At 41.4% G+C, this 27,947-nt stretch overlaps 1 protein-coding gene across 1 annotated transcript in view; it reads left to right on the top strand.

Annotated features, from left to right (window-relative positions):
- The window catches only part of RAD50 (RAD50 double strand break repair protein), a gene marked incomplete in the record, with an annotated part of 1,663,481 nt that extends 1,635,777 nt beyond the window's left edge, over nucleotides 1–27,704 (top strand). The window contains 1 exon segment of the mRNA XM_044069198.1: nucleotides 27,418–27,704. Coding sequence (XP_043925133.1) covers nucleotides 27,418–27,604 — 187 coding nt within the window.
- Nucleotides 27,705–27,947: the final 243 nt, after the last annotated feature.

The following is a 27,947-nucleotide window of genomic DNA, read 5'->3' as shown; positions in this document are numbered from 1 at the left end:
GGGGGTCCTATTGACTTGAAAATTGAAGAGAGGGAATTAATTTGGCAGCTAAGGTTGAATGTCTTATCTGCCCCAGGATTGAATGACTCAGTTTCTATTAAAAGTATGTTGAAACTGAGGGCATTAATGAGATAATATTTTACATATATACTTACATGGTTCAGACTCTGTACTAACCTATGTTATAAGTATTTAATGTTCTTTATATTTTTTATGTATTTTGTGAATATTTTACAGGTGCAGTTTTTGTAGTTGGGTACTTTAATTGGAGGCTTGGTCTTGTTCGAAAGGAAATGAGGTCATATTGTTTTAATTACCTTATATATATATATATATATATATATATATATATATATATATATATATATATATATATATTGTTGTATTTTTATTCCATTTTGTCTGATGAAGTTTGCTTAATACAGTAAACGAAAGCGCTAACCTTTATTTTGGATTTCAGTGTGGTTTGTCCTTCATTTGGTGTGTTTTATTTATTTATTTTATTTATTTATTTGCAGTTGGTTTACCAGGATAGTCCATTGGGCCAAAGTGAACCCGTTTTCAATGGAGTCCTGGGGAGAAAAGCTCCATAAACAATCAAGGTTACAAAATGATGTCGAAAATAAGTTTACATGTGTTATAATATAGCGCAGACCAAAGACAATTAATATAACAATATGACATAGATTGAAAATATACAATTAGATTAGACAAGAACAAACATTGCAAACAGTATAGGTTTTAGATAAATGAACAGGTAGTGCAGAATTTTAAGGAATGATTACAAGATATATACAGGAACATTAATATATAGGACGTTTGAAGTAAGAGGTGTAGACTAGAATAATATTTAGTTTGCAAGTAACTAACAAGCAGTTTGAGTTTGAGGAGAAATTAGAAAGAGCAATGTTAATGAAAAAGGGGGAAAAGAAAATTTGCAGTGTGAGTTATGTAGGGTGGCAGCTCTAGCATACCTCTACATTATCTCTGATTATTTTTCTTGTTGTAGGCTTCCTAAGTTTGGCAACTATTTTCTGTTGCCTAAGTCATTGTGCTAAAAGTTCTGTGCTCTAGAGTTAACAGAAATATTGCTTAACAGCAATCCTTTTAAATGCATGCATATTATCCATATACTCTCTTATTTTCTCTTTAACACTCTGCATGCAATTGCATCTATTTTTGTTCTGTGAGATTCCCCTTATTCTGCAGTACTTAAACCTTTGTCAGTCCCTCTAAGTAATTCCTGTTACTTCTTAACCATATCTCTGTTTTTGATTTGTACCATATTTTTAATCTCCACTTTCATTTTATCCCACTCACTAGCTGTAACTTCTGTCTTCCCTAATTCCTTACCCATTCCTTAAATTCCTCTTCTTTTAACACGTAGGTGCCATTGTTTCATTTTATACTTCAGTACCCTGCATTTTTTTCTTAGTTTGTTATTGGCACATGATCTGAAATATCTATTGGATGTGGCTAAGCTTTGAATTAAATGCACATGTTCCTGTAAAATATAATTTCTGTCTAGTCTAGGCCATTTTTGTACCTGGGGCAAAATATGTAAATTCTCCCCAAGTTCCTACTACTGAATTCATACCAAATAGTTTTATACATTTCTTCAGAACTCTACCCTCATTTGTTATATATTCCTGTTTAGGTCCATCAGATACATTCTCACTTTTGCAAATAAAATTCCAGTCCCCATCTATAAGTAATATTCCCTGATGAAAGTTGATTATTTCTCCCAAAGTTTTCTTTAGCTCCGTAATAGTAGCTTTAGGTGAAATGTAAATACATGGTAGTCTAATTCTCTTCCCATGCCAGTAGCCACTTACTACCACTAATCTACCATTATTTTCTTTTTATTTTCCTGCTGTTGAAGCTCCTGCAGCAATATGTATGATTATTCCGTATTTATTTTGTCCCAATATTCTGCTGAATATCCATCCTGAAATCCTTTCTTTATCAAATTCACATGCTTACTTTTTCCAAATATGTCTCCTGTATAATTGCTATTTGCACTCTGCATTTCTTAATATAATTCAATACTCTTAGCTTTTTGTCTATAACTGTAAGGCCATTCACATTCCAAAATAATATGGATATCCATTATGATAAGTTATTATTATTATTACCTATTATATATGATGGCTTTTTAAATATCTGTTTCTAGCTTTTGTGTTACATAAACCTCTAATGTTTGGCAGGTTGATCTTAAGTCTTCTCAGTTTGATCCTGTCACATTTTACAAGACTTTGTTTTACTGAAACCCTCAAACAAAAAAAAAAAACACACCACCTGAACTTCCCCATAACCTATTAACCTAAAGCAAAACACAAAACTATGTACATCTTAAAATAATGAAGTTTAACCCTCCTAATATGAACAGTTACCCCAAATCGACAGCTGCACCCACAGGCTTTACCTAACTTAAGATTATCCATGCTAAGGCACATGTTACAGCCTGTGCTCCTGCTTATACTAATTGCTGTCTGTTCTTGTTTTATCTTTATTCCCCTCCCAGGTGTGAAAAACAGCTTGTATGTTTTCAGAAAACATTAGCTTTTAGCCTTAAGAAAAAGCACAATGGCTATCTTTAAATAAACAAAACTAAATTATACACTGTTGTAGTAAATGCATTGAAGTATTTAGCTGCCAGGAAAGCTGTTTTCTTTTATTCACATCTAGTAATTTCAGATTTTATTTCTTACTAAACCGCTTGCCCTTATACTCTTTAATTTTATGATTCCTCATCAAACAATGCCTAGAACTCTCAAGAGTTATTGCCTGCACCTGTATTCAGCTTATCTCCCTGGAAATGTAAGAACATAATGTATGGCTGCCTTCAGTTGCAGACTTCCCAACTCATACTGAGCATTTATTTTCTAAAGGAAAACTTTTCGTTACATTCACAGTGTTTTCTTATTTTTAAAAAGCTCACATGCTTACACACACACACACACACACACACACACACACACACACACACACACACACACATTATTAGATTAAGCCAGGGTCATTAATCCAAACATTCACCTATGTAGAAGTAACACACAACATCTCAGATATGTTATAGTCGGTGCACTTTTACACCCTATTCTCATCACAACAGCCATGATTGCAACATATTATCTTAATCAAGCTTTTGTCCAGCCTTTCATTTTTATATTGCAATGCATACATTTTTTTAGAACTAAAAAAGAAAAAAGTATTTACCTTTATAGGTTCATAGGTTCATAAGTAGGTACTAGGCTGTCGGCCCTAGGGCCTATACAAACCTAGCCAAAAAGGTACCCTGGCTTTCGCCACCCAAGAAAATTATTTTCCTGTGCCCCTGTCGAGCAGAGCCGCAGAGGTGATCCCCGGGGTGCATTTCCTATTTCCCATCCAATCATCAAGATTTTTCTTGAAATGTGCTAATGAGGAGCTTTGTTTGATATAGATAGATGGTTTGTTCCAGAGTATGGGAAGTCTCTGGGACAGGAATCTATCCCTCCAGCATGTTCTGTTTATTGTGGTGACAAGGTTTAGCATGTAGCTCGGAGGGATTGGGATTTCTTCAAGTGGAGCATGTCCAACAGCTGTGGGTTTGACATAGCTTTGTATGTTAGGCAGAGATCGCCGCTGAGTAGGCGATATGCGATGGAGTAAAGCTGGAGTTTTTTGAGACGGTCTGCATAGGACATCTGTTTGAGGCTGATAATCCTCTTTGTGAGGTATTTCTGCGGCCTTTCCTGTTGTTGTAGATGTCTTGTGAGGTACATACCAAAATGGACGTTGTACTCTATATTGGGTCTAATGAGTGATGAATAGAGGGGAACAATGACCTCTTTTTTTCCTGGATGAGAAACCTTTTGTGATGAAGTGTGCCACGTAGAAGGATTTCCTGACTACTGTGGCGATGTGATTATCAAAGGAAAGACTACTGTCCACCTGTGTCCAACAGTCTGTTATCACACTTCCGGTGTTAAGTAGACTACCTCCTATGGTGGTAGCTCATGGGTACAGAGTTTTTACCAAAGGGGATGAGGCCATGGCTTTGACACCAGGCATCTGTCTCAGTGAGGCCCTTTTGTAGGATGGTCCACATCATCGGGAGTTTCGATTATGGCTCCTAGTTTGCAGTCATCTGCGAAGTTCATTAGCCAAAGACCTTCAGAAAAGTACATACCAAGCAAGAGAGGACCCAGGACTGAAGCCTGTGGTACTCCACTTGTCACTGATCTGAAGCCGGATTTGGAGTCTGCTACTTTCACAGTGTGGGTTCCGTCAGTGAGCCAGTTGGCAACCCATCTTGTGACATAGGGATTTATACCTAGTTTATTGGGTTTATCTATAATTCCAGAGTGGGGAATGGTGTCAAAAGCCTTGGCGAGATCTAGATAGGCTGTGTGAACCACCTTACCCTTGTCTACGGCTTTGGTGACTGCTTCAAAGAAGTCAATCAGGTTTAGGAGACATGATCTGCCTTTTACAAACATGAACTGGGTGGGGTCCAGAGTTTGGAAATTACCAATGTCTTTGTTTATAAGTTCCATGGCCTTGCAGACCAGGCTCGTCAGGCTAATAGGGCGGTAGTTTGCTAGGTCTGAGGTGGCTCCCCCTTTCTGGAGTGGGATAACCGTCACTGAGCACCATTCAGTGGGCACAAAGCCTGAGGTGAGGCTATGATTGAACATGGTGCTTAGGTAGGGTGCCAGTTCATTTTGTAATTCATGTAGAACGCAGCCTGGGATATTGTCAGGTCCCATGGATGCTGTTTTCTTGGCTTTGGAGAGTGTGGTTTTTACCTGTGCAGCCGTAATTACAGGAACTTTGCATTCTTCTGGTATAGAGATGGTCCTTTTAGGGGGTGAGGGGTACAGTTAGCACTAAACCTATCTGCCAGGATGTTGACAATATCAGTTGGTTCTGTATATTTAGTGCCATTGTGCTGTAACTCAGAGCAGATCTAAGTGTTGCCATTGAGATTCTTGACATAGCTATAGAATGCTTTGTGGTTGTCTTTAGAATCAGTGGTGATTTTGTTTTCATAACTAGCTTTGGAGGATTTTATGAGGGATCTCAGCTTCTTACTGAGGCTGACCAGGGAGTTCTTCCAGTCATTTGATTTTACTCTTTTCTGCAACAGATGTTCTTCATCTCACATTGCTGCAGTCCTAACACTTGGGTAGTCCGCTGTCCCAGTCGGCCCGAATACCAAAGTATAAGGCTGATGTCGGTCAAGGCGCATTTGACTGACATCAGGACGTCAGGGTACAAATGCGCATGACCGACGTCATATCCTCAGTCTTTTTTGCCGCATGGTCCGATGCAGAAGCAGTATTGCGAGTGCAGGTTGGCGTTCTGAAATTTTCTGAAGTCGGAGTTTCAGACCGAATCAAAGTTGGCTAAGTACCCCGTTGGGGAATATTTTGTTTTTTTCTTGCCTCAGTATTTAACCGGATGTCAGAAAAAGTGAATAACTGTATTTCTTGTGGGAAACAGATACCTCATAGAGATTACCATACATTGTGTATACCTTGTCTAGGGCCTGAGCACGACGTTGTTGGCTGTCGCTCTTGTGCTAGATTTAACAAACGCACTATTAAGAGAAGATTAGATTGTGCCAGGTTAGTTTTGGGAAGCGTTGTAATTACAACATGCCGCCGGATGCTCCGGCGCTTCTAAAAGCGCAAAGACAAAGCAGCGAAGCCCAGGGTGGAAGAACCGTCTGTCCCGGACGTCGGTTCTTTAGAGGGCTCGGTGGAGCCGGTGGTTCTACCAGAAGTTCCTCTGGATTCTCAGGAGAGACTTTACTGTTACAAGATGTGTCCTCTCAGGAGGTAGGCCAGGCTGAAGGGGCTTCTCAGGTAGCTGTTCTCCCTCCCTTTCTAAGGTGGTTAGGCCCTCCCCTTCTGTTTCCAAGGCTCCTTCTAGAGGCCGGCCAGGGTTAACTTCAGTGGGGTCTCCCTAGTTCTTCAGGGTCTCTGCCTAAGAAACATATGCTTAAAATGGCAGAAGATTTGATTACTATGATTAGAGGTTCTTTACCCCTGATAAGAGGCCTAGGGTGGAACCTGAGCTTGAGAGTTTTGAGCAGTGTTCGAGGCTTCTGAGTCTTGGCTGAAGACTTGCAGGAGTATCCTCCTTATTCTGATTCGGATGTAGATGACTCTACACCTTGCTTCTCCTCCTGAGGATTTTTCTTTTTCAGAGACTCTTCATTCCATGAGGGAGCATTTTAAATGGGAAGGTCAAGATTTCTCTGATTCTAGGAAAAGGCTTAGGGAATTTTGTTTCTACCCCAGCATAGGCCTTTAGCTATACCTCCTGTTCTGGATGTGGTAGAGGATGTTTTGCAGAGGCTTCCCTGAACCCTGATTCTTTGCCTCCTGCCCCAGTTAAACCGACAGGTATTATAGGGTGCCTGAAGCTCATAAGTATCTTTTAAGAGTCCTAGGGCAGACCCAGAAACTGTTTCTCAGGGCCCTAAAGGTGTTAAGGCTTCTGTTGTTAAAAATCCTGTTCCTTCTGATAAAGAGGCAAGGGCTTTGGATAGATGGGGAAAAAGGTGTATACTTCTTCCACTTTAGCCATGAGGGCTTTGAATTGCCAGTTTCACATGTTGAAATACCAAAATTATCTCCTTTCACAATTGAAGTCTAAGGTGGATGCTCTGGCGGAAGGTATTGAGTGTAAAGAGTTGCAGGATTTGGTTCATGTTTCTGAACAGGTGGGTAAGCATTCCTTGCAATGTGGTTTTGATGCTGTACAGGCCTCTTGAGGGTGGCAGCCACTGGTTCTGTTCTTCGCAGGCACGCCTGGCTGAGGGATCAGAATTTAGCTGAACATGTAAAGACAAGGATTTTAGATGCTCCTTTACAATCTGATGTGTTATCTGGTGCGCCTGTGGAAGCAGTTTTAAAGAAAATGGAGGACAAGGCTAAGTCTATGCAGACTGTTAAAGATTTTTGCAGGTTCAGCCTCCAAAGTTTAGTAGAAATTGGCCTACTAAGGGGTGGACTTATCCTTCTTATGATTCTCAGTCTAGGGGTAGATCTAGACGTGGTAGGGGCAGAGCTCAAGGTTCTTTTAGGCCTAGAACAGGCAGTTCGCCTGCCCAGTCTTCTGGTGAGGGCAGGGTCAGTCCTTTCGTAAGCAGACCCAATGACTTGCCTTTTCAGCTGCCAGAGCCTTCTCGCCTGGCAGCACCTTTGGGAGGAAGGCTGGCACTTTTCAAAGAAAATTGGAGTGTTATTACCCAAGACAGATGGGTATTGGATATCGCTCACCACGGTTACAGGTTTTATTTCCATACCTTGCCTCCTTTCAAAGGCATGCCAGACATTCCTCCTATACAAAGAAAAGAGGCTCACAAGCAAATTTCTCTGTTGCTCCAGATAGGGGCCATTCAGCCGGTTCCTGTGCCAGAAAGGGGCCTAGGATTTTATTCTCGCCTGTTCCTAGTACCAAAAAGGGGAACACGTGGAGACCAATTTTGGATTTGTCTATCCTCAACACTTATTTGGACATTCCCAAGTTCAAAATGTTGACGTTACAACAGCTTTTACCTCTGCTGGGCAAAGATCACTGGATGGTAACTTTAGATCTCAAGGAGGCTTACCTTCATGTGCCTATCAGACTCAGTTGCAGGAAGTATCTGCGTTTCGAGCTGGAAATTCACATTATCAGTTCTCTGCATTGCCCTTTGGCTTATCTACTGCCCAGAGTATTCACAAAAGTTCTGGCTCCAGTTGTAGCTTTTTTCAGGCTAAAAGGAATACAAATCTATCCTTACTTGGACGACTGTCTGATTCTGGCTCAAGACAAGGACGAGCTTCTTCAGCATCTGGAATATGTGATAGCAGTGCTAAGATGCCTGGGGTATTCTGTGAACGAAATAAAGTCCAGTCTAGTACCCTCTCAAGACATGTGCTTTCTGGGTGTGAGACTGAATACAGCAGCCCAGATGGCCTTTTTAACCCCGGACAAACAAAGAGTCTATCCCTTTACTTCCATCAACTATCTCATCAGTCCGTGCTGACTGCAAGGACAGTCCTTCAAGCATTAGGGTTCATGGCATCTTGTATTCTGGTGCTTCCCAATGCCAAACTGCATATGAGGAAGCTGCAATGGTATCTAAAAATGTATGGACACAGCACTGCCAGGATTTGGACACTGTCATTCCAATAATACCTTGCATTCAAAAGGAATTTTTGTGGTGGGCTCAGGAATGTCACCTAAACAAGGGACTCTCTGTGACCCGCCAGAGGCGAGTCAGATTCTAACGACAGATGCCTCAGACATAGCTTGGGGAGCTCATCTGAATGGAAAGTGGATACAGGACAAGTGGCCTGCCAGACTACAGCATCTACATATCAACATGAAGGAGATGTTAGCAGTCCAGTTTGCATTAATGGCTTTCAAGGAGTTACTTCTTCCTGGGCAGGTGTTGATTCTAACAGTCAACACAACTGTCATGTGGTACATCAACAAGCAAGGGGGAACACATTCTTATCCTCTATGCAGGCAAGCAATGATTTTGTGGGAGACTGCGCTCAGCTTGCAGCTAAATCTACAGGCAAGGTTTCTGCCAGGAGCACAGAACTCCTTAGCAGATGTGTTAAGCAGGCAAGTCATGGATCCCCACGAGTGGAAACTGGATCTTCATGTATTTCGACAATTGACAGTGTCCTGGGGAACTCCAGACATAGATCTGTTCGCTTCTCCACTAAACCACCAGCTGCCAAAGTTTTGCACGAAAGGTTTCATCACACAGCTTGGAAAGTGGATGCTCTTTCGTTCAGTTGGGAAAATCTTCATGTGTATGCCTTTCCACCTCTGCCTCTCCTCCCAAAGGTACTCCTAAAGGTCAGACAAGACAAGCCAAGGATGATTTTGATAGCTCCAGATTGGCCTCGCAACACTGGTACCCATTACTGAGGAATCTGGTAAGGAAGCCTCCATGGCCTTTACCTTTAATTCCACACCTTTTGTCTCAGAGGACGGTCATCTTCTCAATGTCAAGCTTCACTCTCTTCATCTAACAGCCTGGCATATTCTGTTTTGAACCACAGCAGGTCTCAACTTCCTCAACAAGTTTTGAATGTGATTATGGAAGCCAGAAGACCTAGTACGCTGAAGTGTATGCAGAAAAATGGAAGAGATTTTTATTTTGGAGTGCAGCAAAGGATTTGGATGTTTCTGAGCCTAATTTGAGTGTGGCTCTTCAATATCTTACTGAGTTATTGGACAAAGGGTTGTCTTTCTCTTCCATTAAGATTCATGCTGCAGCAATTTCAGCTCACTATGATTGTGACCCACCATTGTTTTCTCATCCTTTGTTCAAGCAATTTCTTAGAGGGCAAAGAATATAAGACCCCACGTAGAGCTCCTACTCCTGCTTGGGACCTCAATTTTGTGTTGGAGAAACTTACTCTACAACCTTTTGAGCCTCGGCTACTCCTGACTTGACATACTTGTCATGTAATACTGTTTCTTTGTTCGCCATTACTTGTGCAAGAAGGGTTCCTGAATTGCAGGCCCTTATGGCGGTTGAGCCTTTTGATTTTTCATAAGGATAGGGTATCATTATGTACTAATCCTTCATTTATGCCTAAGGTGGTTTCTAGTGTGGCTTTAAACCAAACTATTCATTTGCCTACTTTTTATGCAGATCCCCAAAATAAGGGGGAAAAGATTTTGCACACTTTAGATGTACACAGGCAGTTGCGTTATTATTTAAGCAGGACTAAGGATTTTAGGCAGTCTCAGCAGTTGTTTGTTTCTTTTGCTTTGAGTTCCCAGGGCAAGCCTGTGTCAAAACAAACTATATCTAAGTGGATTGGGTTTTGCATTGCGTTCTGTTATTCCCATCATGGCAAGGAGATTCCAGCTGGGATTAGGCCTCATTCCACGAGGGCTACTGCCACTTCAACAGCATTTCTAAGGGGGGTGGCAACTAAGGATATTTTGGAGGCAGCTACTTGGAGTTCAGTGCATACTTTCTCCAAGCATTACCACCTTCCTCTCTATTCTAAATCCAGTGCTGGTTTTGCCACTGCTGTGTTGCAGGGCATTTTGGCAGCTCCTGCTTCATTATAGTTTAGCCATCCTCCCTTACCTCTGCTTTGGGATTCTACCCAAGTGTTAGGACTGCAGCAATGTGAGATGAAGAACATAGTACAGTTTTGTACCTACCATAAATGTAGATGTTCGAAGATCCACATTGCTGCAGTCCAATTTACCCTCCCTCCTTCCCCTCTGTGTTTAGGGGTGGTTGTGTGGGTGGGGTTCTATTTTTGAAAATTTGTATATATTGTACATATATTAGGTACAGGAGTGTTTGGTGTTTTTTGGTTTTGGCCTTATCTTTTTAGGGTCTTCTGACATCTGGGGCAAGAAAAGACTGAGGATATGACGTCGGTCATGCGCATTTGTACCCTGACGTCCTGATGTCAGTCAAATGCGCCTTGACCGACGTCAGCCTTATACTTTGGTATTCGGGCCAACTGGGACAGCGGACTACCCAAGTGTTAGGACTGCAGCAATGTGGATCTTCGAACATCTACATTTATGGTAGGTACAAAACTGTACTTTTCTTTTTTCTGTTGTAGAGTTTGTTTATGGCAGGGGACCACCAGATTGGCTTCCTTTTTTTGGAGGATAGCATCTTGGTTCTAATAGCATGATCCATGCACTCGTGTAAGTGCTTATAAAGTGCATTTTTGTAGGATTCAGCAGTCATACCTCTATTGTCCGTCTGCGTAGGTATCATAAAGTTTGCCACTTATGTCTTAAGAAGTGTGAAGCTGGCTTTGGAGAAATTTTTTACAGTGGATTCCCTAATGGGGGTGGGGGCAGGATGTAGATGTCTAGGCTGATTAGCTTGTGGTCATATCTGACCAATGAGGAATTGACCTCTGGTGTGGAACACCAATCGCCCATGTTGGTAATGAACAGGTCAAGGATATTGCTGCCCCTGGTGAGGGTGTGGATAAGTTGATCCAAGGCATTGGAATTTATGAATTCCATAAAACGTTGAGCTAAAGAGTTGGTACATGAGTAGTTTTCCCAGTTAATAGTGAGGTAGTTGAAATCGCCCATTATTAGGGTGTTGGATTGTACCCTAATGTTTTCCAGTGTATCAAGAAATGAGGAGTGGGAATCCTGGGGCATGGTGAGGGATCTGTAGCAAGTTACAGTTTGGATTGCGGTCTTGCCCAGAGTTAGTTGCACTTGGATAATCTCAGATGCATTATGCTGAGCAACTAGGCTAGAGGTTTGGATATCCTTAATGAATATGGACACACCTCCACCTTTAGTGTTTCAGTCCAGGTTAGGTGGCCAAAAGGTGTGGTATGAATTATAGCCTGGTAAGGCAGGGGTGCTCTCTGGAGGCTTGAACCAGGTTTCTGTCACTGCATAAATGTCGATGTTCTCCATTTTAAGGAGTGCTTCAAGTTAATGCATTTTGAGGTTTAGACTTCTAGCATTGAGTAGCATTGCCCTCAGATTTTGCTTACTTGTACCTGTTACGGCAGTGAATTTGTCATTTGAACCTTGCCTAAAAAAAGGCACTATAGGGGTGGCAAGAGCCTTAGCCAGTATCCAGAATCCCAAGGGCAACAGGTGCAGGCCATCTCAAGCAAAGCATCGTGGTCTGTCGATCATCTCATCCCAGGCAGACAGATACTGGATCCCCTTAGAATGACACTAGACGCTTAGTCAATTGTTGAAGTCAGTCATTTTGTCCTTGTACTGTGGTATAATTCTGGGTGATGGCAGGATGCTACTCAGGGCTAGGGTCATATCTGCCTGGGCTACAAGATCGGAGAGCTCCTCCATGTCTGTTTTCATGTAGTCCAGGGACGTACATCTCCGGTCATTCACACCAACATGGACAATGACAGAGTCATATTTGTACTTGTTGAGTGACCTGAGTGTGTGTTATGTGGCGGATCCTGGCACCCGACAGGCAGCTGACAGTAACTTTCTTCTTGTTTAGCCTGGTGAGTGGAACATTAGTGTCTCTGTTGCTTGAGCAGATTTTTATTGAGGGCCTCTGCAAATGTAGGTCTGTGTTTTGTGTTGCTGTGTGTGTGTTTTGGTGGTGTAGGTTTTGAGGGACTATGTGATGAGTGTGGTATTGTGCAAGTGTTTACCTTCTCCTCTTGACTGTCTAGTCCAGTCTTGGGTTAAGAGAGCTTTACTTCCAGTTTGACTATATAAGTACATCTCTCACAGGTTGTAGTGTTGGGTGGTAGGAGGAGAGGGTTGTCTGTGTAGATGAGACAATTGCTGCATTGCCCCAAGATGCCCAGATTCATCAGGTAGACAGGAGAAAAAAACAGGAGCTGACCCTTAGACATGCCTGGATAGGTGCTTATTTATTAAGTACTAAAAACTGTTTTCCTCTAGACAAGTAAGGAAAGTTGAGTGCTGTAGTAATTTGTAGCTTATTTAGTGCTTACAGCTAGTTCAGAACAAGTGCTGAGCACAAAGAAACAAATTTGAGTGTTAAAACTAAAAAAACTGTCTAGGTCTAAGGGAAAATTTGAAGAGCAGACTTTATGGCGCCAGGAATAGTTTAACCCTAACTACGCAGCTATGCATAAAGTGTATTTTTTATATAACAGTAGCAAATGAGCAAACTGATTTAAACAAATTAACAAATAAAAAGCTAAAAACTGAGCCCCGTTCCAGCAGTCTTCAATCAGGCAAGTTCTAACTGCACACTCCTGCCACTAGGATCCAGGGGAACCTTCTCCAAAAAAAAAGATAGTCTGGATTAGTGCTCAAGTTATACAAACAAAGCTATATTCAGCAGGTCTGAACTTAGTCTATGATACAGCAAACAAGGCATACCAATTTCAGAAAGAAACAGTTCAGATAAGCAGACACAATAATCCTGCAACCAGAAATTCTCAGCTCAGAAGGGCAGACTCTACCCTCTCCTCCCACAAGAGTGCAGACCACACCTTCTTAATGTAAAATAACTGGCCTGAAGCCCAATTGCTTAAACCAGAACGAATACACTCTTTAGAATAACAGAAACTAAGCCTTCAATCAGCAACTCCCAACTTAGAAGGATGTAAGCTACCCGTCCTACCACAACAGTGCAGACCACAAACCTTCTTAATGTAAAACAACTGGTCTGAAGCCCAAGTGCTTCAACTAAATGCTTAGAATAACACTTACAATTTAATTGGGCTACTAGTATGCAGTAATAAATGCAGCAGAATAAATGCAATAAAGTAGGAAGAAACACAAATACAGTAAAAGCAGATGAACAAAGTGCATTTTTTTATGTAACAGTAGCAAACGATCAAACTGATTTAAACAAATTATCCAATTAACCAGTAAAAAGCTGAAAACTGAGCCCTAGTCCAGCAATCTTCAATCAGACAAGTTCTAACTGCACACTCCTGCCACTAGGGTGCAGGGGAACCTTCTCCAGAAAAGATGGCCTGGATTAGTGCTCAAGGTATACAAACAAAGCTAGATTCAGCATGCCTCAATCTAGTCTATGCTACAGCAAACAAGTTACACCAATTTCAGAAAGAAACAGTTCAAATAAGCAGGCACAATAATCCTTTAAACCAGAAATTCCCAGCTCAGAAGGGCAGAATCTAACCTCTCCTTCCACAAGAGTGCAGACCACAAACCTTCTTAATGTAAAATAACTGGCCTGAAGCCCAAGTGCTTAAACCAGAACTAATACACTTTTAGAATAACAGACCCTGAGCCTTCAGTCAGCAATTACCAACTCAGAAGGATGTAAGCTACCTATCATTATAACGTACAACAATCACTGACTAGCTTTATATCATGAAATGATTTATAAAAAAATTATGTTAAGAGCAAAAATGCTTTTACTTACAGTTAGTCTTTTTTCCTTATAGTGTCCTTCCAAATATTAATGACATGAAGTGGGGTATAAGCTGTTCAGCCCTCCCACAAATTTAACAAAAGTCTAATCTTTTTCCACCACATTTTCTTGTTCATAGGTTTATAGATTAGTACTGTGCTAATTGACATTATTAAGCATAGCCAATTACCCAATGTGAGAATCAAGCCCTACACCTTGTGTCTGTAAGATAAACACATTAACCATTATGCCAACCTCCCATACTTCAGAAATGTAATTGATGCTTTTTATATTCCTGCACTTATTTGCTGATTTCAGTGTTGCTTATCTTCTTCCTGTTCATCTCCATCTCCCTATTCAAGACTTCAGTTCAAGTCCAAGGTACTCCCAATTCTTCTAGTCAACTCCTGTGTTTTTTTCTGTTTCTCAGTCATTTTCGTTTGGAACATTGGAAAAGGTTTCACTGGCAAAGTGTCTGTATGGGCTTTATCAGAAAAATGAGAAGCAGTGTCCCCTTCTGTTTGATGGCTCACTTTTTTGGACAAACATTTGTATTTACTCCTTAGCCTGTTCTACATCAAAAATTACTTTGATTCTCCAGGAAAAAATATTGGTAGGACAGCTGAATACAGTAGCTTTAATCTCACACCTGCCTCTTGACATTCCATGATTGCTGGGATAAATTTGCTTCTCATCTGTCTGGTTTATACTGAATAATTATTTTCCACAGTCTACTGTCCCAGATTTTAATACGTTGCCCTTCAGCCAAAGTTTTGCCAGGATCAGCCTTTCTGCTGGTGTGATTGCATCTTTACTAATACAGGTCTTACAATTAAATTCTGATATGGAGTGCCGTCCAGTTGCTTATTTGTGCTTTCATAAAATTAATACAGTCTACCCCTTCCAGTTTATTTCGTACAGCAGAAAATCTCAGTTTTTTATCCTCTGTCATCTAACTCTACCATTTTTTGAAACAGCTCTTCTTGTGCAATCTCATACTCATCAAACCTTTTCTTCATTTTGACCTCTGAGTTTTGCAGTTTATTTGTTCATCTGAATAAGTGTTTAAAGCTCCTTCCATTTTTCCGGCCTTTTGTTATTTGAGTTGATGCAGTCCTTCAATGTTTCATTTATTTTAATCAACTCTGAGCACATTTGATTTATTTTTCTTCTAAATTACTGGAAATAATTTCTTGTACCAAAGCTGGAGCTTGAACTGCTTTTTGGTTAACAGCATCAGGATTCTTCTCAATTCAATGTTTTCTCTTTGTTTTTTTCAGAATAAGTTTCATCTTTGCTAGCATCAATGCAGTGTCCTTACTAGCCTGGAGCTGAATTTTACTAAAACTGGCAGAATTACTAGCCCATGTTTTCACTTTATTTTACAGTCACCAAGGCCATTGACGAGGGGAAGGTGGTCCACACAGCCTACCTGGACCTCGCAAAAGCCTTCGATACAATACCCCACTCTGGCATTATAGATAAGCTCACCAGCTTAAATATAAACCCCTATGTCACTAGATGGATTGCAAACTGGCTCAAGGACAGAACCCACATGGTTAGAATTGCTGGAGCCATGTCAGACTCCAAACCAGTTACAAGTGGTGTCCCACAAGGCTCAGTCCTGGGACCTCTCTTGTTCGGTATATATTTTTAGGTACAGGCCAACACGAAGGACTGTGGCTGACCAAGTTCGCAGATGACTGCAAACTGGGCCATAATCGACTCTCCAGCCGACACAAGCATCCTCCAAAGGGCCTCATAGAAACAGACAACTGGTGCCAGAGCCATGGCCTCAAGCTAAATGCCAAAGTGCATAGTCATCCCTTTGGCAAAACAAAGTGCCACAAATTACCACATAGGTGGTAATCCATTAAGTACAGAAGAAGTAATTTAGGGACCTGGGGACCCAAGTTGATAGCAATCTCATCTGACAACCATAGCCAAAGTGGTTAGAAAAACATTTTATATAGCCCACCTAATCATGAAGGGATTCACATCTAGATCAGGGGAGGTCATCGTGCCTCTTTACTCATCCCTCATCAGGCCCATAATTGAGTACAATGCCCCTTTGGGATGTACCTTACCAGACACCTGCAGCAACTGGAAAGACCCCAAAGTACCTCACCAAGAGGATCAAAGGGCTCAAACAGATGCCATATGCTGCCCGGTTAAAGAAACTCCAGCTCTACTCAGTGGCATACCGCCTGTTCAGAGGCGATCTGTGCCTGACGATAAAGCCATGTCCAACCGGAATTAATGGACATGCTGCACCTCAGAAAATCCAAATCCCATCGAGCTCTGGCTCGAGAGACTTGAACCTCAGCACTGAAATAAATAGGACATGCTGGAGGGACAGATTCATAACCCAGAGGCTCCCTTCACTCTGGAATAAAATCCCAATCCAGGTTAGGCAGAGTCCCTCATTGACTCTCTTCAAGAGGAATCTTGATGAGTGGATGGGAGATCGTAGGTTTACCCCGGGTATCACTTCTGTGTCACTGTTAGACAGAGGCACAGTATACTAACCTCGAAAAAGGGCATAGCAAAATAAATTTAAAATGGGTGGCGAAAGCCAAACACATTCTGGCTAGGCTTATAAATGCCCTAGGGCAGATAGCCTAGTATGAACCTATGAAACAGATGAAGTTAAGCTGTTGATCAGTGTGCAGCCATCTTGAAAGTCCCCAGGAGTATTTTTCTTCAGTAAGTTCTCCTCAAGCTTGAACATTCTCATACTTAGGAAACTTTCATCAGATTTAGCACCAGATGAGTTATCTTTTTCTGTCACTATTAATAAAATGAAGAGAATTATTTCACTCCAAAACAAATATCCATGTTCCTCCTATTTTAAAGTAGATTTTGGCTCAGATAATGATAGAAATTCTGCTGTCAGCTTAGAAGAGCCAAGGTTTTTATTCAAGGATTTTTATGGTACTAAAAAAGAGGAAATCTTGGAGATCAGTTCCAGGCCTCTCCTGTCTCAGTTTTTTTTTGTCAAAATTGACATAATGGTAAGGTGTTAACATCACAAAGACAAGGTACATAATTTGATTCTGACCTTCAGTCATCGGCTAAGCTTGTAATAGTCTGCAGACTGATATTTAATATTTGTCTCTGAAACTATTAAAAATTCAAAATGTTAATCTTTCAAAAGCCTTGTTATATCTCTTAACTTCCTGCAGCTTCATGGTAACACTGGACCTAACTGATGTTTTTCATCTCATTCCAATTTTCAATGAATTCAGGCATGTTTTAAGATTTCCTGTGTCTGGCTTACATTATCAGTTTGCTGTCTTAATCTTTGGTCTGTCCACTGTGCCAAGTGTTTTTACAAACTACCTGGCTCCAGTGATTGCTCACTGCAGGCATCTAAGCATTCACATATTTCCATATTTGAACAATTGTACTATATTTGCAGACACATTTTCCAGTTGCCAGGATCCCATGACATAAGTCATACAACTTCTGCTCAGTCTGAGGTTTCAACTGAACTCGCAGACGTAATTTCTCATCCCTTTCTAACTACTAGTTTTTCAGAGATGTCATTTAGATTCTTCCTAGGAAGGGTCTCTTTTTCTCTGGAAAAGTGGAAGACTACAAGGAAATCATCCTGGACTTCTTCAGCCAATCTCAGGCTTCTACCTCATGATTCCTTTAGTCAGACTTTACATGTGAAGAATTTAATGTTACCCCATCAGTGTGGACTCACCATCACCACCTCTTTTTGGTTCACAGTTCTGGGGTTTGTCATCACGAAGTTTGATTGGTGGGTTCTCATTTCAGGTCAGACCTCCCTTCTATCTCTCTCCTAGTCTTTCACAACAAAAGCTTTAGACTTTGCTTGGGGAATAGTTTCAAAGGGGTGAAAGTGCAAGGTCTGTGGAAATCCAAGGACAGACAAATGCGCATAAATGTTAGAGATGTTTGCATTTAAAATCCTTACTTAACTTATTGCTTCCTACTTTATAGTAATCAGGAAAACAGAGTTCCTGTGTATCCTGTAAGGGTTTACTCATCTTTACCAGAGACTTCTCTATACCCCTGAGTGTTTCTTAAGTCTAAGTCCTGGTACTGATGTATATATCTAAAACTAAGACAGGAAGGTAGAATTTAAAAGGTGACATGACTTGCTAAATATGTATAGTGAAATGGTCAGCATGATATGTACAGAATGTATGAAAAATATGATATTATCCATAATTAAACTAATAAAAAACAAGTTGGATACTGTCATATATGGATGGTGTATGAAAGTACAGGGGGACAGCAAAAATGCATCAAAACATGATGGATGACCGGAAGATGTCCTGAAATATAAATGTTTGCTTAATAAAGCAGCTATGACTATTATCAATATTGTAACAGCAGTGATGTCCTTCAAGGATGCATCTGCAGTCATAACATATGGGTTGTCCTGCCTCAGGCAGCCCTTCGGTCGGCCGGATTCCAAAGTCTGGGTCTGGCCTCGGCTGATGTCGCACTTTCCCCGACGTCAGAGCGTCTGGGGTATAAAAGCATCAGCCGATGCCATTTTCCCCAGTCTTTCTTGCCGCGCGGTGCCCGAAGCAGAAGCTGTTCGCAAGTGCCGGTCGGTCAGATCCAGTGATTTCAGCTACCGAAGACTTCGAAAAAAGCTAAGTACCCCGTTGGGGACTCTTTCTTGCCTCAGCCGATTCAGACAAAGTAAATAATTGTTTAACTTGTGGGAAACAAATACCTCATAAGGATTTCCATTCTTACTGCCTTCCTTGCTTAGGCCCAGACCACGACGTATCGGCCTGTTTAGCCTGTGCCTCCTTCAACCGAACTCTTAGGCGCCGGTCGGAGTTTGCAGAGGAATTTTTGGAGCCGCTTTTGCTTATAAAATGCCGTCGGAGACACCGACTTCATATGGTCAAAAAGCAAGGAAAGGACCGACACTCGCCCGCTGGCTGAAACCACGGCTAGGCCTACCGCGAGTGTCTCTGTTTCGGCCGAAACCGAGTCCTCGGCGATTCCTTCTTCCGAAACCCTACTTCCGACCACCGAGGCCCGAGAGGCCTCGGCTGAGTCGGCTTCAGAACTACCTACCGGAGCTAGTGTTCAGGAATTGTCCGACACCATACCTTTGGACATTTCTACCCCTGCACGTGGGGCAGCTAGGCCCCCTGCTTCCATGTCCATTAAGGCCTTTTCAAGGGCTAAAGCTGTCAAACTTTCAAAAGCTTTGCCTGCCAAATCTACCTCCCAGAGGCCTTCCTCTAGTTCACAGATCCTCAGCCTTGCTGAGGACCTTATTTCCTTAATTAGGGGTTCACAACCTTACCCAGACAGGGCCTCTCAACCTCCCCCAGACAAAAGGCCCAGGACTGACCCCTCTGATCCACACTCCTCAGATGATTCCATGGATGGATCTGAGTTGTCAGACCACCAGGAAGGGGCTTACTCACCTTATGAGGATTCAGATGCAGAGGAATCTATCCCTTGCCTCCCTCCTGAAGAGTTTTCCTTTGGTGAGACTTTACACTCCATGAGAGAGCATTTTCAATGGCAAGGTCAGGATTTCTCTGATTCTAGAAAAAGATTAAGGACCTTTTTGCATTTGCCCCAGCATAGGCCCTTAGCTATACCTCCTGTTCTGAATGTAATTGATGATGTGTACAATGATGTCAGTACAGCCCTGATACTCTCCTCCGGCCCCTGCCAAACCTGACAGATACTACAGGGTCCCGGATTCTCATTTCCATTTGTATAAAGCCCATTCTGCAGACCCAGAAACTATTTCTCAGGGCCCTAAAGGGGTTGCGGCTGCTACTGCCAAAAATCCTCTACCCTCTGACAGAGAGTCCAGAGCTTTAGAGAGATGGGGAAAGAAGGTGTATACTTCTGCAACTCTTTCTGTCAGGGCATTAAACTGTCAATTTCATATGATACAGTACCAGGAGTATTTGTTAGATGAACTGAATAAGAAACTTTCTTCTCCTGAACCCCTAGACCGTAAATCCCTTCAGGATTTGGTACACAACTCACAACAGGTTAGTAATCATTTCTTAAAATGTAGCTATGATGCACTGGAGGCTTTATTTAGATCAGCTATGACTGGGGCAGTTATTTGTAGGCATGCCTGGCTGAAGGAGCAATCTTTGCCAGACCATGTCAAAGCTAAACTCCTGGATGCTCCAATGGAGAAACAAAATTTATTTGGCTCCTCTGCTCAGGAGATCTTAAAAAAGGTTGAAGAAAAGGCAAAATCTGTGCAAACAGTTAAAGATTTCCTGCAAGTTCAACCACCGAGATTCAGCAGTAACTGGCCTACTAAGAATTGGTCCTTTCCAGACTCGGACAGAGCCCAGAGAGGCAGGAACAGGCACCCTAGAGGCAGAGGTCAATCGAAGGGCTCCTACAGAGGCCATCAGTGGCAGCCTGCCAACCAGAGGAGTAGTGCAACAGCAACAACAACTACTACACCAGGACAGGGTCAATGACTTAACTCTGATTCCGCCTACCAGGGATCAACTAGAAGCACCCTTGGGCGGAAAGCTGGCTTTATTCTCAAAAAACTGGCATCATATCACAAAGGATACATGGACACTGCAAATAATAGACAAAGGATACAGGTTCCACTTTCACACTTTGCCAAGAGGCGGAATGCCAAACCTTCCACCAAATCAGAGGGCAAAGGCTTTAAAACAAATCAGCAATTTACTTCAGATGAAAGCTATAGAAAAGGTACCATGTTCAGAACAAGGCCAAGGATTTTACTCCAGACTATTCCTTGTACCAAGAAAGGAAAATCAATGGAGGCCTATTCTCGACCTGTCTGCACTGAACACTTATCTCATTGTGCCAAAATTCAAAATGCTGACCCTACAGCAACTTCTTCCCATGTTGGGCAAGGAGTCTTGGCTGGTGACTCTAGATCTCAAGGAGGCATACCTGCACGTCCCTATTCGACCAAACTGCAGAAGACACCTCAGATTTCTTGCAGGATCAGAGCATTATCAATTCTCAGCATTGCCCTTTGGCTTATCTACTGTGCCCAGAGTATTCACGAAATGCCTGGCATCAGTAATTGCACATTGCAGACTACAGGGAATTCAAATTTACCCATACCTGGACAACTGCCTAATACAAGCGGACAACAAGGAAAATCTGATAAAGGACTTGGCCTATGCCATACACCTACTACAAACCTTGGGATACACAGTCAACATCCAAAAGTCAAGACTAGTACCATCCCAAAGGATAACCTTTTTGGGTGCAGATCTGGACACAACCACCCAAATGGCCTTTCTCACAGAAGAAAAACAAAAACAACTTCCAGATTACTTCATGATTCTAACAAGACAAACTCAGCTTACTGCAAGGAAAATCCTGCAGGCCCTGGGTTACATGGCATCCTGCATAATTCTAATACCGCATGCCAGGCTGCATATGAGGAAATTACAATGGTACCTCCAGGGTGTATGGTCTCAGCACAGTCACAGTTTAGAAACCATGATACGAATCATTCCATGCCTTCAAAAGGAATTCCTGTGGTGGGCTCAGGCCTGCCAGTCCAACAGAGGGTTGCCTTTCAACAAACCAAAACCAAGGCAGACCATCACCACGGACGCCTCAGACCGAGGATGGGGAGCACACATGGAGGACAAATGTATCCAAGGCCTATGGCCTCAAGGACAGCTAAGCATGCACATAAACCAAAAGGAAATGCTGGCAGTGAGGCATGCAATCGAGGCATTCAAACCCTTCCTCCAACAAGGACACCTGCTAATAAGGACAGACAACACCACGGTCATGTGGTACATAAACAAGCAGGGAGGCACACATTCCTACCCTCTGTGCCGGATGGCTATGAATCTGTGGGAACTATGCCTGAATCTCAATATCCAACTACAGGCCCATTTCGTGCCAGGGAAAGAAAATGCACTGGCGGACAGCTTAAGCAGAACTACCATGGATGCACACGAATGGATGCTGCACCCAGACATCTTCCAACTCATAGCAAAGACATGGGAATGCCGGAGATAGATTTGTTCGCCTCCCCACTCAACAATCAACTGAAGACATTCTGCTCAAGGACATACCACCCACAAGCTTGGAGGGTGGACTCTCTCTCTTTCAGCTGGAAAGCCCTAACAGTATATGCCTTCCCACCTCTCCCATTGATGTACAAGGTTCTACTGAAGATCAGGGAGGAACAGCCAAAAGTGATACTAATAGCTCCAGACTGGCCAAGACAACACTGGTATCCATTATTGAGAAGCATGTCTCAGGCAAAATCATGGCCTCTCCCCCTATGGCCTCTTCTTCTGACGCAGAACAATTTCAAGACCCTGCATCCCAACTTAAAAACATTGCAGCTAACTGCCTGGAAAATTCCTTAAATCCCAATCAAACTATTTTATCTCAGAGGGTGAAGGACATTATCCTGGAGGCTCTCAGGCCTTCCACAAGGAAGACATACTCAGCTAAATGGAAGAGATTTCTCATTTGGAGCACATCAAAGGGCACAGATGTCACAGTGGCAAACCTAACACATATCCTAGAATACTTAGCAGAATTGTTCCACAATCGCCTGTCCTATTCTTCCATTAAGATTCATGCTTCAGCAATTTCAGCAGAATACAATGTGGATCCACCAATCTTCTCACACCCTCTCCTCAGACAATTTCTGAGAGGGATCAAAAATATTAAACCTCCAAGAAGACCCGCTCTACCTGGCTGGGATCTCAACTTTGTGCTGGAGAAACTGACACTACCTCCTTTTGAACCAGCAGCATTAGCGGATCTACAGTTTCTATCTTGGAAAACTGCATTCCTTCTGGCAATCACTTCAGCAAGAAGAGTATCTGAGTTACAAGCATTAATGGCAGTGCAGCCTTTTCTTATTTTCCACCAGGACAGGGTGTCACTAAGAACCAACCCTACTTTTATGCCAAAGGTGGTATCTAGGGTATCCTTGAACCAAGCTATTCACTTGCCTACGTTCTTCCCTAATCCACAGAATAGAGGGGAAAAACTTTTGCACACCCTGGATATACACAGACAACTATGCTACTACTTGGACAGAACAAAAACTAGCAGAAAAACTGACCAAATTTTTGTAGCATATGCAACTGGGGTGCAAGGAAGAGCAATTTCCAAACAGACAATTTCAAAATGGATAGGAAATTGCATTCGCTTTTGCTACTCCTTTCATGGAAAGACAGTTCCTGAAAATATCAGGCCTCACTCCACAAGGGCCACGGCCACCACTACAGCCTTCCTACGGGGGGTGGCTACCAAGGGCATTTTAGAAACTGCTACTTGGAGCTCCGTGCATACATTTGCCAAGCATTACAATCTACCTTTATACTCTAGATCCAGAGCAGGGTTTGCAACTGCAGTCCTACAGAGGATCTTAACTACACCATCCTTTTCTTAGTACCTCCTCCCCCAGATTGGCTATGGTATTCTACCCATATGTTATGACTGCAGATGCATCCTTGAAGGACATAGTACAGTTTTGTACCTACCATAAACATAGATGTCCGATAGGTATGCATCTGCAGTCAGGATTACCCTCCCTCCTTCCCCTCTGTGGTATTCCTAGGGTGCTTACCCCTCTTTTAGCTAGCTGGGGGAATCTATTATGGTGTATTTGTTTGTTTATACATGTATATAATTTGCAAATGTTTGGAACTTTTCAGCATTTATCCAAATTTAGCCTTCCTAGAGGGCACCTGGCATCTGGGGCAAGAAAAACTGAGGAAAATGGCGTCGGCTGATGCTTTTATACCCCAGACACTCTGACGTCGGGGAAAGTGCGACATCAGCCGAGGCCAGACCCAGACTTTGGAATCCGGCCGACCGAAGGGCTGCCTGAGGCAGGACAACCCATATGTTATGACTGCAGATGCATACCTGTCGGACATCTACATTTATGGTAGGTACAAAACTGTACTTTAGTATCATATACTATTGCTAGAACCCACCTCCTCTCTATCCTTCTTTATGCCTTCCCTATCCTAACTAATCTTCACCTTACTGAACTTCGCAAAATGGAATCATGTTACAAGATTGCCAAGTTTGCTACAGACTCCACAAATAGGTCCCATCACTGTCATTCCCTAATGCAAAGCAAGTGGCTGGAGCTTCCTCAGCTACTACAACTTAATCAAGCCACAGTAGCACATAAACTTTACTACTACCGTAAGAAAACACCTGCACTACAGCTACTAATTCAGCCCCACAACTCCACTAGAGCCCTAAGATCTAGCAGCCAAAACCTCATTCATGTAATCAGACATAAAAATGAAGCAGGAAAATCTCTCTTTGCCTGCACAATAGCCCAAAATTGGAACTCACTCCTAAACCACATAACTACCACTTCTTCGAGTACCCAATTCAAACACCTCCTGAAATCCCATTATTCAAACAATTGGCTCTGCTCTTGCTACTCCCCAGGGTAAACAATAACTATGCACAGTTGCAAAGATTATGCTTCTCTCTAACACCTTCCATACATAGCCCTGCTAATATCCTTGCTTTTCATCCAAACTCAGCATCAGTACAATAGGATAAAACATACGATTACCTGTTCACTACAATACTAAAATCTGTACCTGATATAGGCTATAATCTGTATCTGAGAAAGGTATAAACCTTATCAGAGAACTTCATATTCTCATCTTGGTCTTACTTCAATACCTATATTCTTGATGTGTGGATGTCAACATATATATATAGATATATATATATATATATATATATATATCTCTACAAACGCTAATATATTGTGAATGAGAATATACATAACAAAAAAAATTTTTTGTTAATTTTCTACTACTTATTACTTCTAACAAATGCATTATATGCTGTGGAATTTTCCTTTTTGTACTACTCTAAATAATGTAACACATAAATTTGTTCTTAAAACTTGCTTAGAACTGTATAATTGCTTAGAGTGTAACATGGATCTTTTCTCCCCGGGCCTCCGCTGAAAATGGACCTGTATCCAGTCGGACCCTCCCGGTAACAAATGTAAAATAAAATAAATAAATAATAAAGTGGTGTGACCTACAGATGAGCACATGGTACCATATTAACAAAGCAATAAAACGCGCACTGTGTTGCCATTATTTGTCACCTATCACACATGATTTTACAGTCAAGTATCGCTTTCACATATTTTGAAAATATATGCATTTTTTTTTTTGTTAAGTTTGCAATATTTTGGAACAACAAGATTATACTAGTCATACATCATTGAAAAGCTCTTGAACTGGTGAATTGTTTTCTCACTGATCTTGCACACTTACAGAGATAAAAACTCTTTGACGTTGACACTAGTAACTTTTGACAAGATATTCTTTTTCTGTCCTAAATCTGCAGTATAAAATCAACAACTACAGACAGACCTTAGATACTAACATGAGTGTGTAATCCATTACCTACAAATGAGCTCTCATATTTTACTTTTTTTATTTTTTATAACTCGCATCATTTGTTAGATATTTCAGTTCTCATGAAGAGTATTTTCAGTAGTGGATTTTGGAGAAAAGCATTTGAGAAGCAAGTGATTTCCTGCCTCAGAAGACCTGAGGAAGCAATATATAATTAATTAGCCCCCAGCTGCTCAGGACCAACACCACAGTGATGTGATACTTAAACAAGGTGGTACCAGATCTCATCTCCTTTACTGACTTGCTCTAATTGCCTGGAAGGTAGCAATTCAGTTGAGCCTCAGTTGTCAGGCTATACACACGCCATCTAAGCAAAATCCTGCATCAGACAAGTTGAGCACAATGAGGACAGACCCACTTGAATGGAAATTACACCAGGTGGTCTTCCAGCTATTGATCCAGCTGTAGGAAACACCTCAAATAAATGTATTTACCTCATTTCAAAACAGGCAGTTAAGGAAATTCTATTCCAAGATTCCTTTCAAACAAGCATGGAAGAGAGATGCCTTCTCATTTCTTTGGATGGGAATGTTCCTGTATGCCACTTTATCCTTTCCACTGATGTCCACGGTTCTTCAAAAGACCCAGAACGTTTCTCTAAAGAGTGTGGTGGTGACTCCCTTTTGGCCCAGGCAGCACTATTTTTCCCTTCTTCTGAAACTAGTCAAGAACAATTACCAAAATCTTCACCACAGTCTGGATTTAATCACACAAGATAAGGGTTGTGTGATGTACCCCATCCTGGAAACACTTCATTTGACTGCATGGCTGATAGAGTTTTGATACCTTTTAAGCTCCTTTTTCTGAGAGCATGCAGCAGGTATTAAAGGAGGTGAAAAAATCTAGTAGAAAACCATATATGTGTAAATGGAAAATATTTTCTAGTTGGTGCTACTGTTAAGAACCAGAAAACTTTCAAGACCCTATTGCCTGTGGTTCCTGATTATTTCTATGAGTTGGTATCCTGTGACCTCTGTTACTCATCTTTCAGCCATTTCTTGTCTGCTGCTATATCACCCCCTTCCACCTGTCCTCAAGTCAAGCAGCTTTTGAAAGGCGTTTTTCATATCTTCCCACCAGGAAAACAGGTGGCTTCTCCTTGTGATCTTAACTTTGTGCTTGAAAATTTGACACTTCCATTTGACTTGGCAAGGTGAAAAATAGAGAGTGAAATGGAGCTATGGTGATTGGAAAGAGGTATCTAGTGATAAAATAGGGAAAAAGGAAAGAGTGGATGTTAAGATATGACGAAACCTGAACTAGATTAGTGATATGATTAAGGAAAGAGAGGAGGAGTGAAATATGTGTGTTATGAATCAGGTTGCTCCTTTATCAGGTCAAAGTATAATGAGCTTTAGGCATTTAAATCATTTCTGTTTTGAAGATCAGAAGGACAACATAAATACTAGCTGTCGTTGATTTTGATCCACAGCTGTTGATTTAAGGTAGCTTTTCATGTCCATAGTTCTCCACTGTTGTCTTTTTTACACTGCCTTTAGCCTAGGGTGATAACAGATGTCTGTTCAGTGAGCAGACTGTAAAGTATAGAGTCCCATACACGTCTGTACTAAGAAGAATAATCCATGTTTTAATGTAACCTTTTTGAAAATTGTATGACAAATGGACATGTTCCTTCACTTCAGGGAATAGTCAGTCAAACTAGAATCTTTATTTTGCTTTCTCCCATGCCCCTTCAGTGGTTTCCGTTTCCTAGTTATCTCTTTCCATCCAAGAATGTAGTATTTTCATTGTTACTGACAATTTTCAGATTTGGTCCATAAGCAAAGAACAAGTAAAGAGTTTTTGCATCAAATGGGATATCATCACATAGTTGTGTATGGTAATACAAAAAACGGTATTGTAATATTTGGTGGTATTGGTAAGTGTTCTTTACCTTTTATTAAAGTGACTGTACAAATATGAATAGCTGACATATTTTAGATGCGTTTCCATCATACAGTTTTGTCTATGCTGAAACTAAATGCTTTATACTTTTCTTCCCCTTCTCCCCTCATGTTTCTCTCCTCTCCTCTCTTTACTTTGTTCAGTAATCTTTTGATGTATTTTAGCAATGAAAACTTTTTTTTTTACAAAAATTAATAAATACTGGTTAATATTTAAAATATCTTACAGGATAATCAAGAGCCGCTCAAGGCAGAGAAACTTCCAGCTTTTAGTAATTACCCATGATGAAGACTTTGTTGAGTTACTGGGTCGCTCAGAGTATGTGGAACATTTCTACAGAATAAGGAAAAACATTGATCAGTGTTCTGAAATTGTCAAAAGTAGTGTCAGTTCTTTAAGTTCTTATGTTCATTGAACTGTATACAAAATAACTTGCTGCAGGTGTTAATAGGATGCATTTTTGTAATATAAAATAAGTTTGTAATTCTGTATTAATAATAAAGTTTAAAAATATATACTGTGCTCTGTGTGTGTGTGTGTGTGTGTGTGTGTGTGTGTGTGTGTGCGTGCGTGTGCGCGTGTGTGTGCGTGTGTGTGTGTGTGTGTGTGTGTGTGCGTGTGTTTGTGTGTGTGTAAGGTTTTATTCATTTTTCCTGTCTGTGCAATGTCTGATATTCTTCAAGAGCATGGTGCAACAACAGTAAGTTGAAGACTATTATTAATATTACTTTCCTTTTTTCATTGAAACAATTCAGTTG

This window comes from Protopterus annectens, chromosome 4.part0 (genome assembly GCF_019279795.1).
Source record: "Protopterus annectens isolate FY-2018-M chromosome 4.part0, PAN1.0, whole genome shotgun sequence".
Lineage (NCBI taxonomy): Eukaryota > Metazoa > Chordata > Ceratodontiformes > Protopteridae > Protopterus > Protopterus annectens.
This window is presented reverse-complemented; position numbering and strand designations above follow the sequence as displayed.